Source organism: Orbicella faveolata, unplaced genomic scaffold (assembly GCF_042242905.1).
Source record: "Orbicella faveolata isolate gen_17 unplaced genomic scaffold, um_ofav_v1 contig_46, whole genome shotgun sequence".
Classification (NCBI taxonomy): domain Eukaryota; kingdom Metazoa; phylum Cnidaria; class Anthozoa; order Scleractinia; family Merulinidae; genus Orbicella; species Orbicella faveolata.
In genome coordinates, this window is record NW_028301576.1 from 418106 (window position 1) to 434847 (window position 16742).

Genomic DNA, 16742 nt, shown 5'->3' on the forward strand with positions numbered 1-16742 from the left:
TGGCAACGGGTTTTGACTTCTGTTCGGGCAAAATTCCTTTTGTGGGGGAGTGGGGTGAGGGAAATAACATCCTGTGAGCGAAAAACTCCAGATTCTCTTGAAAATTAACATTCGGCAAAATATTGTTTTATCTTCGTTAACAAACTGCGTAATCCTGCCAAGTACACAATATAAAAGCACACGAAGCAGGACATCGTGAAAGTAATCGATATTTTTCTTTTCTTTTTTCCAATGCAATATAGTAGAACTAATGCTTTTAAGAACAGCTATTTTATACGTAATATCGTGAATGGAAAACTTTACCAGATCATGCTAAGGAGATTGGCAGTGTCTCTATTTTATGAGCAAGGCTGGATCATTTCTTAAAATGCCTTGGGTTTAAGTTTAGTACGACAAATTGTAGTATGCTTCCAATTTCATCTCATCTTCGATATGTTTGGATGCATGCTTTCATTTATTATTATTATTATTATTTTTATTATTATTATTATTATTATTATTATTATTATTATTATTAAAGATTCGCACAGCTATTGATGATATTGAAGCTGGTTTCGTCATTGGCTCCGGGCAACAACAAGTTGCCTAGGGAAGCCAAGAAACACCCCTTGTTTACTTTTTCTCTTCTTTCTACATCTCCATCTTATTATTATTATTATTATTATTATTATTATTATTATTATTATTATTATTATTATTATTACTATTCTGTATTGGATGTTGGGGCACATCCTTCATGGCGCTTCAAAGGCTTTTTTTAATTCTACCCTCTCCGCGCTTCGCTCCAATTTTTGCTCCTAGTTAGTTGTAATTCATACTGGGAAATTTCTGATGTAATTTGTATTTTTATTAATTTATGATTTTCTGTTATGCGGAGTCAACTTCAATCAATCATTCAATCAATCAATCAATCAATCAATCAATCAATCAATCAATCAATCAATCAATCAATCAATCAATCAATCAAACATGACGTTAAATTTAGTGCCCAGATCTAACTCGACCATTCGCTTCTAGGTCCTGGCACGTGATCGAACGTTTTTATAGTTGACCGCTGGCGAAACGGTCGAACAAAAACAACAACAATCCTACTTCGAGTGGGAATTTGGTGTTCTTAGATATGTTTGGATGTATAGTGTCAGGACGCTTGGTAAGTATGTTCTTTACTGTCGGAGAATTTTAACTGTAATCGATAAACAAAAAGCTCATCACTAGATTTTGCCTGGAATAAAATTATAACATTAGAAGATGTTATTGGGAACTATACAGTGCATGAAAGCTTTTACGTCTACTTAAACCCTGTTAAACCGCTAAGCTTAAACTTATTTCAGATTTAGACTCTCCCCGATTTTATTTCAAAATCCATGATCTAGGTTTATTTGCACGGTGAGCAAGGGAATTATTCACCTGAAGAACATTAACACAGGAAACTTCTCAAAATTACTGGAATGCATAAGAATACAACAGTTTACATTGTGACATTTAGTATCACGATTACATTAGGGGGGGAGGGGGGCTGGGGCTTGGTAGATGTTAGAACTCCTATCGTATGGGTAGTGTTGCTGTTTATTTGTACTGCCTAAATCATCCTGATCATGTGTAAAATTATTTTACTGTTGAAGATTTTCTTGTCTGTTGTAAATCACATTATTTTTGGAAACTAGCTAGAGAGGGGCACTCATAAAGGTGGGGTGCTTATTTGGGACAATCTACTCATTTCATTTTCTACTCTGATATGTCTTAAGTGCCCTAATAACAATGTGACTGTGTTCAAAGTTGGCGTTATTGACTCTTAAGTCTTAAAAATCACTCTTGATACAAAACCTTACCAGAAGAGCAATTACACTGTGTAAGTGTTATTATCTGTCAGTGTAAAGTACACACTACGGACTGCAGACTGCAGACCTGGGATAAAATGGAGACTTAGGGTAAAATGCAGACTGCAGACCAGAGTTAAAATGCATACTACAGACCTTTTTAATGTATATTGTGTTATTTCCATTATATTTGAGTGCTAATCTTCAACAGGATTGTTCAGGCCAATTGGAGGGAAAGTCTGCACTACAGTTACATGCACCCTGCTGGTAGCCACCTCTGTTATGATGTTCAAAACTTTACATGGATTGATCCCTGAATATCTGCAATCTTGATTTGTATCTCTAAATGATATTACTTCGTATCAATGCAACTGAGGAATTCTGAGAATAAATTGGCTCTAAATCCACAGCCCTGCACCAATTGTTTAAGAGAAGTTTTTCCTAGAGGGGTGCTATGTTTTAGAACAGCCTTTCTCATGAAGTCCAATCCACAATTTCTTTAAACGAATTCAAACGCAAACTGCATCATGACAGCTTTGAATGAGAATGGCGTCCTTGAAAAGCAGCTTTAGTGATATGATTGGGTTTTATTCTCATAAATAACACTATGTTAATTATTAGTTACTTTAGTTAGGTCGACTTAGATATTATACTTTTAAATTGTGCTGATTAGGAATTTTTACCATGTGTAAATAAAGTTATCAACTCACAACTAGCCTGAATAACACTCTGGTTAGCATGTTTACAGTTAGCTCTCATATCTTAATGATGGAAATTGTAACACATTTCAGTTTAAAAGTCTGCAGTATGCATTTTACCCTTAGTTTGCATTATTATTAGCATTGGAAGATGGTAACATGTTTTAAAGTGCATGTCTTGGAAATTATTTTGAGGCATTTATTAGAAAAGGGATGAACTACAAAACAACACCTTTAAATGGGGAGGAAAATTATTGGTGCCAAATCAAATCAGTAGGGTAATTATGTATTTATAAACAGTATTCTGTTTAAGTCACATGCAGTGCTCGAAAAAAAAACACCCCGTCCGCTCATCCAGGACAAGTACAATTTCCTCTTGGGCAAGTAACTTTCCCTCCTCACTTGCCCCACGGGCAAGAACCCAGGCAAGCTGTCCACCAACTACCGGTAAATGTTTGATAACGACTTTGTAACGACTAAATTTTTGACACATGGAAAGTGTTTAGATGGGTCTTGAGAAAAATTACAAGTCATAAGCGTTGTTTTGGTTATTGCATGGCACATGTTCACAGTTCAGAAGTGGTTACCTAGGATATGATAAAAATCTGCCCTGATCAAAGTTCTTTCCACAACTAAAAGTAACTGTGACCAGCACGAAAATGCTGTGTTTATTTCTTACAATTTGAGCAGTATTTTTCCGGGGGTTTTTTGTGAGCATTTACCAGTTTCACAGTAAAAGAACAAACTTGACATAGTTGTATCACTGACAGCTGTAGAAGCTGTACCTGGAAAGAAGTTGTATATTTCTACTGCAAAAACAAATCCCTCGCCAGCAACCAAAAATCTCCCTCACGATCTTCCGCGAAAGTTTCCTAACAGAAATATAATCTTGCTTAAGGCACTGCCATAGACTATTAAAACAAAATTGATTAGCATCATCACAAAATTTGACCAAAAATAGTTTTACATTCAAACGCAGATGTTTTCACTCAACTGAAACTATTTATCAACTACCTAAAAGAAAAAATATGAACTTGCCGGATTTACAAAATCAACACGGTGCCTGTTTCAGAACTGAAGAGGAGAAACAAAAATGTTATTTCTTTTACTAATTGTTTTTAATTTTATGCGCTTCCGGCTTCAAAATGATTTTTTTGGAGTTACTTAGGCAAGATGCCGTTTAATGTTCAAGGAGTTGCACACAACCCAGTTACACAGATTGAAAACATTGATTCAAGGATTTTTTAAGATACCCAGCCCATAATTCAGGAAACGGCAAATGAAACAGATCAAAACTAAGAAGATTGCAAGCAAGTCAGAGAAGTTATTACATTCGAACACCCCAGTGAATAACTTCCATTTCTGGTTTCATGAATTATTAATGAGTTTGAAAACTTGGGCAAGTGAGGAAGTGCCCCAGGCAAGCAATATTTGAGAATTACTTGCCCATGGGGCAAGCTGGAATTCAAATATTTTTCGAGCCCTGACATGGGGCCCTGAGTCCCACAACTACTCAGAAACAGACTACAAGGATTTGGTTAGAACCGTATCTCTAGAAAAGACAGGGAATAAAATACAACTACAGTGATAAGCAGCTACTTAAGTACAAACCACATCAAATGCTGTCTGCATGTTGTTTACTGAATGTGCTGGAACCTTACAGAGTTTAGGGTTGCACTGAACTAAATAAATTTTGTACAAATGGTACTCCTTGCAGAGGCCTGGTTCAATATGAAGAATTTATTCTGGAAGAAAAAGAGGGTCTTACATATTTACATTTTTAAAGTCAATAGTGTAAAATCCCATTAATAAGCCCAGGGCTTTGGGTAAATTTGTGTAAAGAGTGAAGGATTCAGATAGACTTAAACATGGATTATTTTCTTGTGGAATCATTATGGTGATTATGGTACTCTCTCATGTTCTCATTTAAGTTATTATTTTTTACTTGTTTTCATGAAGTACCTGAAGTTAACCTACTCACACCTGAATAACATTCCTTTCCTTTTGTTTTGGCAGTGACAGGTTTATCACCTATCAGCAATCAGGTGACCAGTTGAATTTCACAAAAACTATAAATTAAATTGCTTTGCTAATGACCTATGTAGCCTTCAAATTAAATCTCAGTTTTATTTCATTTCTGGCATGTGTTATGTTCAAAGGCAAAATCCTCTTGCACAAACAGAAGCTTTATCTCTCAGAGATAATTCATCTTGTCTTATATGAGTGGTTTTATGATGTACGCGTATATTATAGATTCAAAGGGGGTGAGGGGTACTGATCACGCATAATGCTGATTCTCTCTTTTTAATTACGTATCAGATGATTTTTTTTTTAACCAATCACACTTCACATAAAAAGAAGTAAGAATGCTGAGCTAATATTATAAGACTTCACCCTTTGTGGCCCTATATGTCTGTTATGAAAAATGGAAAGGAACCATACCAGTAACCTGCACAATCAACTCTGTATCAGGGCATTTGATTTTGAGATGTGGTTTTCAGAGTCATCGTGAAATTAGGGATCATGTCCTAACAGGTTTTCTCCCTTGCATCATACTGTTAGTCATTCATTATCTTTGCATTTGCTATAGCTCTAGCTTGATCACATAACTAACTCAATTAACTATATTTTGAGCAGTGTCAGGAAAGGTACAGCCTTTAAATCTGAATGGGGGGGGGGGGGGGGGTCACAATGAAAGTGTAAACCCTAGCCTGTAGTGCAGAGGTTATTTTTGAATGGGATGGTTGATAAAACCAGGTTTTCAATGTGCCATCTTGGATTGTAATTGGATGCCTCACTGGTAGAGGGTTTGGGTAGTGTGGGGTGGGGCACTTTATTTTTCCCTCCTACTCTGTTCTCCTCGCTTCTACCCTAGGTGCCAGGGGATTTTCTTCTGCGGTTTCCAGTGTCAGTCATGTCTCTGAAGTGAAGCGAGGTATTTCCATCGGCTGCGCGCAAGAGAAAACCTCTGGTACCCAGGGTACCTCACTCTCACTCCCTTGACAAATCGCCCCAACCCCCCATAGTAACCAAATCCAAGATGGTGACCCTATACGGAAATGTACACTTGCATGCTCAAAATACACCTGCACTGCAGGCTATATATGTAAACAAATACAGACTTCCATTTATTTTTTTAAAGTGTGGTTTAATGTTTCTGAAGTCATTTCTGATTATATCCACATTTAATGTATGATGAACATGTTTATGTTGATTGACATGTTTGTGAGGTGTCTTGCGATATTGTTACAGGTGCAAACTGATGCTCAACAGATTGGACCTACTCAGTTTGTTTTCAACTTAACTGATGTTGAAAGTATCCATCATGTGGTAGTGTTCTTGACTGGTGTGACCCCATTCCCAGATGGGATGGGTGGGGGAGTTTACTACTGTTATCCAACCCCCGACGGACCAAAGTCACAGCTACTAGGATTCATAGCAAACAGCAAACCAAGTGCTATATTTAAACTTGCAAAGGTATGTGATGGTGTACATGAAATGGGTCGCATAAAGTATAACCTTAGACAATGGGGTTTCTTTAATTTTTGGGAGAAACATTCCTTGTTGTCATGGCAACATCACAGGCACATTTTTACAAAGCGCAGAGTTCTTTCCCCACGCCATTTGCACTTTGACAAAGTAGCTCAAAAGAAATTTCTGTCCAACAGTGTACAGAGTATGTTGCCTTTTTCTGTTAGTGGCGAAACTGTAGGCCACAAGTCCAGTCTAACTCCTCTTTGACAAAACTTCAGCAAGACACATAATTCCTCACAAATGAGGTAGGGTTCATTTCTGTCTCTGTCTCCTGCCTGGTGTATCTTTTTGTTTTCATCTGCCTGCAGGTGATCAACTATTAATTCCTTGTATACTGTATCTACATGTATCCCCCTCTATCAACTTGAATATTTTGAAGTTGATGTGGGCCTATCCGTTGGTAGTTGACTGTCCATTTAATAAGATTGAACAGATACAAGAAGTTAATTTCAAACAGTCTGTACATAGTAAAGACATCATGGTCTGTCAGCTCAGACACCAAAACAGTTGCTTCTTGGTAAACTCAGGCGGTGACTTCGAACGAAAGTTCAGGAGCGAGTATTAAACGTAGAGTGAGACTGAGGAGAAAAAAAATCGACTGTTTTGAAGTCTAGCGTAAACTGAGGAAATATAATGGTCTTGATAAACCACAAAATTTTCACAGCCGACTATTTGACAGAAATGTGTAGCAATTGGTAAGGAGAATCGAATGTGTATCAGGGAATCACTGATTCAGAGTTAATCATTTAGGCACATAGCTTCACGTCGTTCTGGAAGACTTGGTCATAACTAATTTATCACTTTATACCAGGTCAAGCCAGAGGAAAGAGTTCAGAACCCATTTTCAATGGATGCTAGTACAGGGATTGACCAGGCAGGCGCTCAAATTGGTATCTCAGTTGAGCCCTTGGACCAGTTGGCCCAACAAACACCAGCAAGTCAATCAATACCATCCAGCTTGAACACTTTTGTGGAATACACGCAGAAAATGTTGGAGAATTTCTTCAATTTTGCATCTTCCTTTGCCATAACACAGACCCAAATGACACCAAATCCATCAGAGAGTTTTGTGCCACTGAGCGTGGTTCAACGGTGGTATGAGAACTATCAAAGAAAAATGGCAAACGACCCTAATTTCTGGAAAAATTGACGCAATGAAAATTGCTTCCGCTAACGTCAGCTGGGCAGTATTTCTACATTTTACGGCTCGTACAACGAGAGATATGCTAGAAAGGTACAAATAAACCTCAGCTTTTTTTTTGTTTGTTTTAGAAAAAACGAAAAACAGTGGCACTCCAGGAAAACAGCAAAAATCTTAGTGTGGAATCTATCTGCACTTGCTTCAGATTCTTGACAACTGTTGGATCATGTTCACTTTCGAGAGATGAATTGCTGCTCAGTTTATTCCAAAGACGCCAATGTTTATTTGTACTTTATGTACTGACTATTGAATAAACATAATTTACGTTGTCTTTTTTTTTAACTCAGAAAGGATGAATTTGTCTCACCGACATAAACTATATGTATCGATGAATAAGTAGTGAATTTTAGAATATCGATAATTGAATAAAGACATGGATGCGTATGACGGTATAACTACAATATGGCGATTGCGTAGCCACCAGTATTTAGCAAGTGTCAAACAGTTTATTTTAGTCTTGTCTTGCAATGATAGTTTTCGAAGGGTTGCATGAAGTGTTAAATAAAATAAACTAGACATTTGATGTGCTCTGTCACGCGGTACAAGATTAATTTCCGGGACTTCAGACGCCCTCGGAAAGAAAACGACTGATTTCACAGAGCTTTATCTTATTTCAGGGCAGTTGCAAGGAAATATGAAATGTATCCTCACGTTCAACAGAAGCAATTTGTCGAGTAGTAAAGTGTAACACTTTTAGTATAAATTAAAATAATTATATTCTGAATTTAATCGTTGGATTGTAATAAGGTATTGAGTTCCTCTCTCCGCTCACTTCAGCTTTTCGTTTTACCGCAAAACCCGCGTAAGATGAGGGACTGGTAACTGCTTGTTTTTATTTAAGAAATAGAAAACATATACGCGTTTCTATCGAGTTTTAGTATAAAGCATTAGCATTAGTATCACGAATGCCGTTCTCTGATTGGCTATGCTACTCACTGTCTATTCTGTGATAGATAATGAGTAGCCTAGCAGTGTGCGCTTGTTAACAAAATGACGGCCCCGTTTTCGAGGTGTCTGTGAAGAGGACAATATTCAAAAGGACAATATTCAAAAGTTTTGAACGAAGAGTAGATTTACACAAAAACAATCGAGTTATTCGCTCTCGATTTCTATGCTTGCGCCTTCGTCAACTATTACGCGAGAGAAATCGAGAGCGAATAATCTAATTGTTAAACAGAAACACGGTGCATGTTTTTTACTTCTCAAATAATTACGACTTGATGCGTACAAAATTTAAGTGTGTGGCCAACTGTTCCAGTAGTTCTAGACTTAAATTATTTGTTATAAAATAGGATGAACCACCCCCATGAGTAGCTAAAAGTTGACCGACCACTCCTTACCAATGGCTCAAAAATGAATGACCCACCCTCCCCCTCTCTCTGCTCTGGCCCACCCCCTCACCCCCAATACGTTTTGACCAGTCCCTTGTGCACCTGTTCTGTTGCCGGCCACTCAGGCTTTGGCATACTCACTAACACGGTCAAACTGTCAGTGAAACCGTGAACATCATAAGTTTGAAATCTTCATACAGGGAGACATTCGTAATGGCACTGGTTCTATTTTTATTTTCATAAACGTACATCTGTGCTGTGTTCAAAAGATATTCCACCAAAGGCGTAGTTATGCAATATGTAGTCTATTCAAAATGTCGAAATACAACTCTAGAAACGTCTTCAGTAAACTAAAAGCTCGGTCGAGCTGGGTCACATTGAAGGCTATGATACAGGCCATATCCAACGGAAAGCGTAGACGCAGGGTAACCAGGCCTTCATGTCACAATTAAGCAATCGATCATAATATTAATCTCGTGACCAGATTAGACTGTTGGCATTTCATCAAGATTTTGATTTTGTCCCAAAGAAACAAATTTATATTGGTGAGCAGATAACAAATCTAGTTGGTATTGGGATTAGCTCTAACGAAAAGCTGGCGCTCAAAACGTCTGTTTCTGGAGTCTGGGTAATTAATCTCACAGTCAAAGAGTGATGTGGTTTAATACCTGGTTCACACTAGCTAAACATGCTTAGTATAAAATCATGTTAAAAAATCTAATCGCGACAGTGACCAAAAACTGATCCAGTGAATTTTAACTAGACAAATTCTCACTTGTGCTAATAAAGCAACTTTTAATACAGCAAGTATTGCTAATCACTTGCACAAAAATGAATGTTAAGTGGGAAAAAAAAACTGACTTGCACCTGTAGCGGTAACATTACTATCTAACAAACTGAGCAGCCATGTGACTTAGCCTGTCACGCAATCAGTGCAGCGTCAGCATGGTGTGATACGTGACATCGTCATCAGCCATAAACACGAGATCACCAGGGAACTGTTTGTCTGTCGCTTTGTTCAGTTCACAAATGTACTGGTTATGTGACTGTTTTGACAAGTTAAATGATTGGCAGCTACAATTCCGCAGGCAGTACAAAGCGCATGTAAAGTCGTCCCGAACTGTAGTCTGGGTAATCTCGTGTCCCGTAAGTTTGAAGCTAGCTTGCCTAGTAAAGCTTGCATCGGCATCTGAAAAAAGTGGGAAAAACTGTCATCATGCTAACAGTTACAAGCGAACGAATAATAGTAAGAGTCAATTGATAACATTTTCTTGTCGAGCTGACAAATTGTCAGAATTGTCAAAATTGTCAGCACACCAGAATTTCTTCAAGCTTACTTAACTTTTCCTATTACCCCTCTTTAAACATCGTGAAATTACTTTTTACAAACAGAAGACCCACAAATGAGGAGATAAGAAGCTAGTCAATTGTTGTTTTTTTTTCATTTGGGGAATAAGGCCAAATTGGGGGATAAGCTCTCTTACTCGTCATCCTCTCTAGCTGGTTGCATGTTGAAAGAGAACAAGATGTTTACTGGAAAATGAATTATCGAACCTGTTAACTGTGCAAGAAAAACCAACGAGATAATCCGTTACACTTACACAAAGCACTGCACTCTGTTGATGAAGATACTATACTGACGTTGTTTCTAAGCATTGGGGCGATCACGTGTTCACACCAATACATGACATTTCCTCTGTTCAAGTCACAGCTGCGGTGGACTTTGTGTAAATCATCCTCAGTCAGGTATCTGTCCCATATGTTCAGGTTACTGAACCTTCCGCTCATGCGGTGAGTGATTTGGCCGATCGACTTAGTCCTCCTCGCACCAATTAGCAAGGTGCCGCCCCCTTTTAGGATTTTCTCTGCCGGTAACAAATACAGTACAGTTCATAATACACAAAGTGACTGGAAAGCTTATTTTCTCAAAGTCAACTTCTAAATGCTGGCAACATGGTGTTATCATTGTTTCAGTACGCGGAAATTTCTACACGTCCCCTAAAACTTCCGGCCCTATCCACATTTTTGCGATTAAAATTGAAGATGAATAATTGGCTTGCTGATTGATTGATTGATTGACGTATTGATTGATCCACTGATTGATTGATTGATTGTAAGCTACTGATCACTGACGTTCATTTAAACAGTCACGTATACCATTGTTTCATGGAAAGACTTCGGGCACACCAGGACCTTGTATAGTTTCTGAGAACTGAAAACTACAACATGATAGGTCATGAAAGTACCGCTCCATAGCGATAGGGCACTAGATTTTTATCTAGACCAAGGATAGACTAAAAGGAACAAGGACCAAGTTTAGACTAAATTGGTTATCCGTAATTTATCTTAGAGGGAATTAAATTCAAGTGTTAAATGCAGTATGTCTTTGTCACCTCGTCTAAAACTCCGCAAAGTGGTATGAACACCGTCAAAGTAGAAGCTAAAATTAGAAAATATCTGGTCCAACAAGATGCATACGTGGTGCCATTTTTCGTCTTTAAGATCAAGCGTCGGGTACCTGATCATGAAATCACAGTTAAAAAAGTAAAAACCAGCCGTAAGGGGACAATGCCAAGGCAAAACAAAGCAAGACAAAACAAGGGAAGGTTCAAAGTAGGGTCTCTACTGTTACTACTATTGCAACAACAACAAAAACAACAATATTTTTTTTTGTACCTCTAATCAAAAGAAAATATTTATGTGTAATGTATTTCACGGAAAATAGGTAAGAGGATACCCAATTAATTATATGAAACTCTTAATTATATGAAACTAAACTGGTTAGGTGCCCGTTAAATAATACAATTATTAAAAAATAGCACTCTCTTTTGGGAGGGATGTATCAGTTTTGCAAGACATTGAGGCGATTTAACTTTGATAGCTTCGCTAAGAGTTGTCATTTGTTTAATTTCATACAGATAGGCTCGTGTGCGATAAAGCCCCACAAAAGCATTACTTGTTATCTCAGTGGAGATGTGTAGGGATGCGAAAGAAAAAAAAATTAATTTATCGTCCTTGGACCTATGCACAAAACTAAAATTGTGGATAAGAGATAAGAAGATTGAGTTTTTATTGAAGTCCAGGAGAGTCGTGAGGCTGAATTATTGTCGAGCTTTCTTCTTTGCAGGGATACAGGAGGCTCATGGGTAAGAGGGATGAAGCTGCTGTCCGCTGACCAACACTCCAAAGTCCTCGTCCTCCATTACGAAGGACACAGTCACTGAATTGATGCTTTAATGATTTTTACAGTTCATATCTTCAAGTAGGTCGTATTAATGGTCTTGTCAAGTATAGATATGAGGCCAAAAAACGCAGCATGTGAGAAATCATATATTTTCACGCGGAACGTGTCACCAAAAACGCTTGCCGTGTGCAACAAAGAACCGCGTGAAGACACACCACCACTTTTAACCTATATCCTCACAGTTTACCAGAACATTTTACTTACAATTGACCGTCGTCGTCCATGTAGATATTTATGGTCACTCCTTGAGTATCCAATAGGAACGCCTTTTCGTAAACAGAATTGGAATAAGACAACAAGGTCACTGTTGATCCAGAGGCATATATCAGCTGGACCCAAAAGCAAACCGAGAATGACGTCATATCCGGTATGGCAATATCATCTGTTATTGCATAACCATCCGAATTTTTTGGAAAATAAAGGTCGAAAGATTCTGTGAAAATCGTAGAGAAACAATGTTAAGTTACTGAGTGCTAAAGAACCTCATCACAATTAGCTGCACAAACTACAGTTAACAGAGGTGAATAGTATTGAAGCCCAGCAAACTTCAAAGGAGCAAACAAAGTCGACAAGATTTATGTTGGAAGGTTCACAATCGTGCACAATCTTTCGCTTTGTACCTATGCAGCACTGTGCATAAATCATGCAACCCGAAACGTTTCCATTGGTTAGTTCCTCACTCAATGGTAAATAAAAAAAAAAACGGAAAACAAAAACAAAAACATACAACGAAGAACTCTGACAACCATTCTCCTTTATAAAATAACTGAGCTACTACGCGCGCTCTGATTGGTCGATAGGTGTGTTTAGATGAGAGTATGTAAACACGGTTGTGACGTTTTAGATTCGCGCGTATTTTTGAGAATTATTTTATAAAAGCAATAGAGCAGTTTTTTCGTGTTTACATGGCCTCATCTAAACACTCGGGGGTTGGGAGAATTCTTGAAAGTTGTACAAACCCTCGACTACGTCTCGGGTTTGCATAACTGTCTCGAATTCTGCGAACTCTACTCGTGTTTAGATGAGGCTATGTAAACACGGAAAAAGTGTGCTATTGCTTAAATATAATTACGCACAAACCAGGCTTTAGATTTTCTAGAAGTTAGAAACTGATGCTTGAAACAACCCCAGAATTTCTTTAAGCCAAGAAAGTTCTGAAAGTGTAGTGACGCATGTTGTACGTCACCATATTCTTTATTCCGTAATCATTTGTCTGCTTGTGAAGAAATTGTAAGTTTACCACTCTTTGGAAACATTCTGTGGCAGGACAACTCAACCTAACTGTCCAACTTACCTGAACCGCTGATCATAGATAGCGCAGCTGTGTCTATATTCAAGCCAATCACTAACAGGAACAGATACAGGGCTGACATCATCTTACCTAACATTCAGTCTGAGTGATACCAAATGCAAGTTATCATTAGTAGGAAAATCAGATATTTCATTAGAACTTGGTCCATTAACACTCGTCAAAATTTTTGGCCCGAAATGTAGCAGCTCTCGTAAGCTTGTACTGATTCCATTTGTCGTCATAGCGTAGCAACTATTATTGTTTCGGGGCTAGGGGGATTATTGTCTCTGTTGATTGATTCTTCTCTCAAAGGGTATCGAGCCATTCATGTGAGATCTTGGGAGAGCTGTTATCTGACCTTCTGTGGCATGAGCTGGATTAAAACTGTTACGTGAACCCACCACTTTTAAATTACATATTTGCCAGTATGCTTGTGTAAATTAGAATACGCTATGGGATCAATATTAGGAAGTTTAAGAAAACCACGACGGCAACGGCAACGGGAATGTCGTTAAACAAAAGACTTAATTAGGAGAACAATGGCTGTGCACGTGCGTTATAATTCTTGGCACATTTCTTAACCGTCCTCGGCAAAACAACAACGTGAAATGACCAAATTCTACGTTGTCTAGAGAACGTAAACCACGACGGCTAGTTTTTTTAAAATTTTAGTTCAAGTTTATCGCTCTGTCCCAGATTCAGTTTGGTGAAAGTTTTGTCAGTGATAAACAAAGTAAATGACTTTAGAGTCTCGCGAGATTCGTAGGTAAAATGTAAAGTCATTTTTTAATCGACGTTATCCTCGGCGTCGCGGTCGTGGCTACTTTAACTCCCTAACTTAAGAAAGGAACGGCAGCAAGACACAAGATATTCATGATAATTAAAACTAAAACTCAAAGCTGAATCTCTATTTATCCTGTCAGTTGTATTCGGATTACAACTTTCAGAAAAATAAGAACCAAAAGAAACTGCCGTTCGCGGTGGGCAACTGGACATACCTTGGACAAGAAATTTTCAGCTTTTATAGAGAAGATTATAATTTTCTCTTGTTTTCATTTTCTCGTTAAAAAGAACGCAAATATTTAGCAACGTTTGCATATATTTTAATATATGAAATTGATTAAAATAAATTTTAATTTTGGTAAAATACACATCATTCATGGCTTAAAAAAATCGAAATCTAGTGGCAAGTTTCAGTGTATTACAACACAAAATGAGTAAAAAACAAGAATTATTTTTACAGCTTGCTATAGTTACATAAACTTAAATGATCGTTTTCCTATTGGAAGAAGAAGACTGATTGAAATCAATGAGCAAATACATCTGTTTTGTTAATCCAATTCTAATTTCTCGTTTCGCAAATGACATCCAGTGGACAGTTCTTTGGAAGAAAGGGGAAATTAAATTTGCTGAGAGAATTAATGAACCCGAACACGGATTTTTCAGATTGTTTTTAAGCATCCTCAACTATGAAATCGAATCGAAGACTGCGTGCTTGAATTCTTGATGCGCTGCGCTCGGGCACTGTTGAATTACGCTTTTGAACTAACACCTTTCCTCGGGCACCCACTACATCTACGCCCGAAGCATGGGCACTATCATATAAAATAGATTTAACAAACTCTAGACCCTGGCAAAATAGTCGTAATTATAACACAGACGCGGTTGAAAAGTGCAAACAAACAAATAATTTATCATATAGCTTGTTATACCTTCCTCCAACATGTAGGGGTAATTTTCGATGGAAAATATCGCTGTTGCCCTCTAATCTGAACTCAGTTAAAGGTTTAATTTCCTTTCATGGTAACCGGCTCGCAGTGAGAGTCTCTTCCGCAGAAAACAACTTGAAACTCGTTTGCTCTGTTGAGTCAAGGATGTCTTTCCCAAACTGATAATAGTTATTTCAAGTACAGAAGCAACCTGCCTTCTACGCATTGAGTGTGTCAGTTAAATTAAAACCATGAGGAAAGATGACCAAACATTACGTCAATCCTGTTAATAAAATGGCTCAAAAAAATCTACGCGATATGTCTTACAAAGTAAACACAGCCGGTCATTACAGGCGTAAAATCCGCTGCATTTGTTGAATAACCTAATATTTATCATGTTTTTTTTTCTTTGTCTTTAAATGCTAGGCAATTCTAAAAGTTTGTATCAGGTTGTGCTAAATACAATCAATTTATTTCGTCGCGTTATAGCAGTCACAATAAAACTACTGGAGCACTAGGCGCTAGTATTACATTCTATTCCCGCGGCTATTATTTTTTCTTTTTATGAAAATAGCAAATATAATTTAAAGTTAGATCATTGAAAGTGTATCTGGTCCTGCCGGAAATTCTGTTGAGCATTGCCGTATTCTTATTACGTCCTATCACTGCACTCACATTGCCGGCTTTTCAATTCAGTAATTCTGAAACTTAAATCGAAAAAGTCATGCCGATCGAAGTAAGCGAGAGAAGAACGTCGAGAGAAGTTTTTTCTCCTCTGGAACAAGGGTGAATAACAGTATAAGGTGATACAGGACTTTATGTTTATAATACAATTAATCATGGCAGCCAATTTTCTTTTCTCCTTATAAATTGCATTGAAAAAAATAATTAAAAAAAAAAAAAACAGACAAACAAACTAATACTCTTAGCTGTGCGACGTATTGCATACAGTGAAACTGTAAAACATTACTTAGATGTACAGACAAGGCGAAAATTGAATCAAGCCCCTGTCACTGGATATCTACAGTGTGGGGGCACTACAGAAGCAAGTAAACTTTTATCTTTTGTTGCTGTCTGCTATACTCTGTTCTTATAATTGAGTTCATAGTTTGGGCGTCACAGGTGTAAAATTAAGAGAATTTCTCAAGTAAATGTCAAGCTGTTTGTTAAATGTTCGCCGGCGTTGGCGTCCAATTTGAATCTTTACAATAAATTACTGAGACCTGAAGAGCATTTCCTGGCAGTTAGCAGCCCAAACATCAGTGTCATTCTCTTCGTCTCCACGTACGAAGGACTAGTCAAATTCGAACACTCCCTCTAACGGGGATACGAAACTAAAAAAACAAGTCAGTGTTTTCCGTGAAATCCCTTTAGTCTAGAGCTTTATACCTGTATTCGAAGAGTACAGGCAAGCGCGGACTGTGTAGACACCTTGTATTTTGTTCATCGATCGCGCTTTTCCAGGTTCCCCTCTCATCCAATCGCACTTAGCCTTTTCCCACAGTTTTATGCAAGTGAAAACCGCATGTATGGCACTCCACTATACCACTGGTGGATTTTCTCTCTTAATTCTCGTCCCACAGAGTTGATCATTTCATTTGCATGTAACTATGGTTTCTATATACAGTTCACAAGCAAGACAAAACTCACTGATTAACATATGCCTGTAAGTTTTTACCACTACCGAGCCTTCACGGTACATCGCCTCCAGTTAACATCAAGATTTACTGAATACATGCAGCAGCTCACTGTGTAGAAGCCTGGGGCGAGATTTCAGGGGAATAGCTCTTGCAGGGGAATACCATGTATCATTAAAAGGAGATTAATTTCATTTACATTTGAAAAGACTCCACACACATTAGCCTCAGTTGCAAGCTAGTTCCAGTGCAATGCTGGGAATACAAATATGGGAATACA

At 37.8% G+C, this 16742-nt stretch overlaps 2 protein-coding genes across 5 annotated transcripts; one reads left to right on the top strand and one right to left on the bottom strand.

Annotated features, from left to right (window-relative positions):
• The first annotated feature begins 1030 nt into the window (after window positions 1-1030).
• LOC110051752 (protein Hikeshi-like) lies at window positions 1031-7974 on the top strand. Of its 3 annotated transcripts, XM_020757825.2 has the most exons (4): window positions 1031-1150; window positions 4532-4560; window positions 5768-5992; window positions 6861-7974. In XM_020757825.2, exons 1-4 carry the CDS (start codon window positions 1129-1131, stop codon window positions 7197-7199), a joined length of 615 nt encoding a protein of 204 aa, XP_020613484.1. In that variant the 5' UTR covers window positions 1031-1128; the 3' UTR covers window positions 7200-7974. The 3 variants fall into 3 exon arrangements, with proteins under 3 accessions (XP_020613484.1, XP_020613485.1, XP_089133466.1); XM_020757826.2 differs by lacking the exon at window positions 4532-4560 and having other exon boundaries at window positions 1032-1150; XM_089277340.1 differs by lacking the exons at window positions 1031-1150; window positions 4532-4560 and having other exon boundaries at window positions 5194-5992.
• An 818-nt stretch (window positions 7975-8792) lies between these two features.
• LOC110051680 (C-reactive protein-like) lies at window positions 8793-16722 on the bottom strand. Of its 2 annotated transcripts, XM_089277339.1 has the most exons (6): window positions 14829-16722; window positions 13120-13218; window positions 12030-12258; window positions 10975-11099; window positions 10183-10446; window positions 8793-9770 (listed from the first exon to the last, which is right to left on the bottom strand). In XM_089277339.1, the coding sequence occupies exons 2-6, from the start codon at window positions 13211-13213 to the stop codon at window positions 9511-9513; spliced, it is 972 nt and encodes a 323-aa protein (XP_089133465.1). In that variant the 5' UTR covers window positions 13214-13218; window positions 14829-16722; the 3' UTR covers window positions 8793-9510. The 2 variants fall into 2 exon arrangements, with proteins under 2 accessions (XP_089133465.1, XP_020613398.2); XM_020757739.2 differs by having other exon boundaries at window positions 13120-16722.
• Between the last annotated feature and the right edge of the window lie 20 nt (window positions 16723-16742).

Excerpts from the sequence above, each read along its gene's own strand:
- LOC110051752 (XM_089277340.1), top strand. The coding sequence starts at position 5,708 with ATGATGAACATGTTTATGTTGATTGACATGTTTGTGAGGTGTCTTGCG. Across the intron at positions 5,993-6,860 it reads CTATATTTAAACTTGCAAAG|GTCAAGCCAGAGGAAAGAGT; the intron begins GTATGTGATGGT and ends ACTTTATACCAG.
- LOC110051680 (XM_089277339.1), bottom strand. The coding sequence starts at position 13,213 with ATGTTAGGTAAGATGATGTCAGCCCTGTATCTGTTCCTGTTAGTGATT. Across the intron at positions 11,100-12,029 it reads ATGGACGACGACGGTCAATT|GTACCCGACGCTTGATCTTA; the intron begins GTAAGTAAAATG and ends TTTCATGATCAG. Across the intron at positions 9,771-10,182 it reads AACAGAGTGCAGTGCTTTGT|ATGCCGATGCAAGCTTTACT; the intron begins GTAAGTGTAACG and ends CACTTTTTTCAG.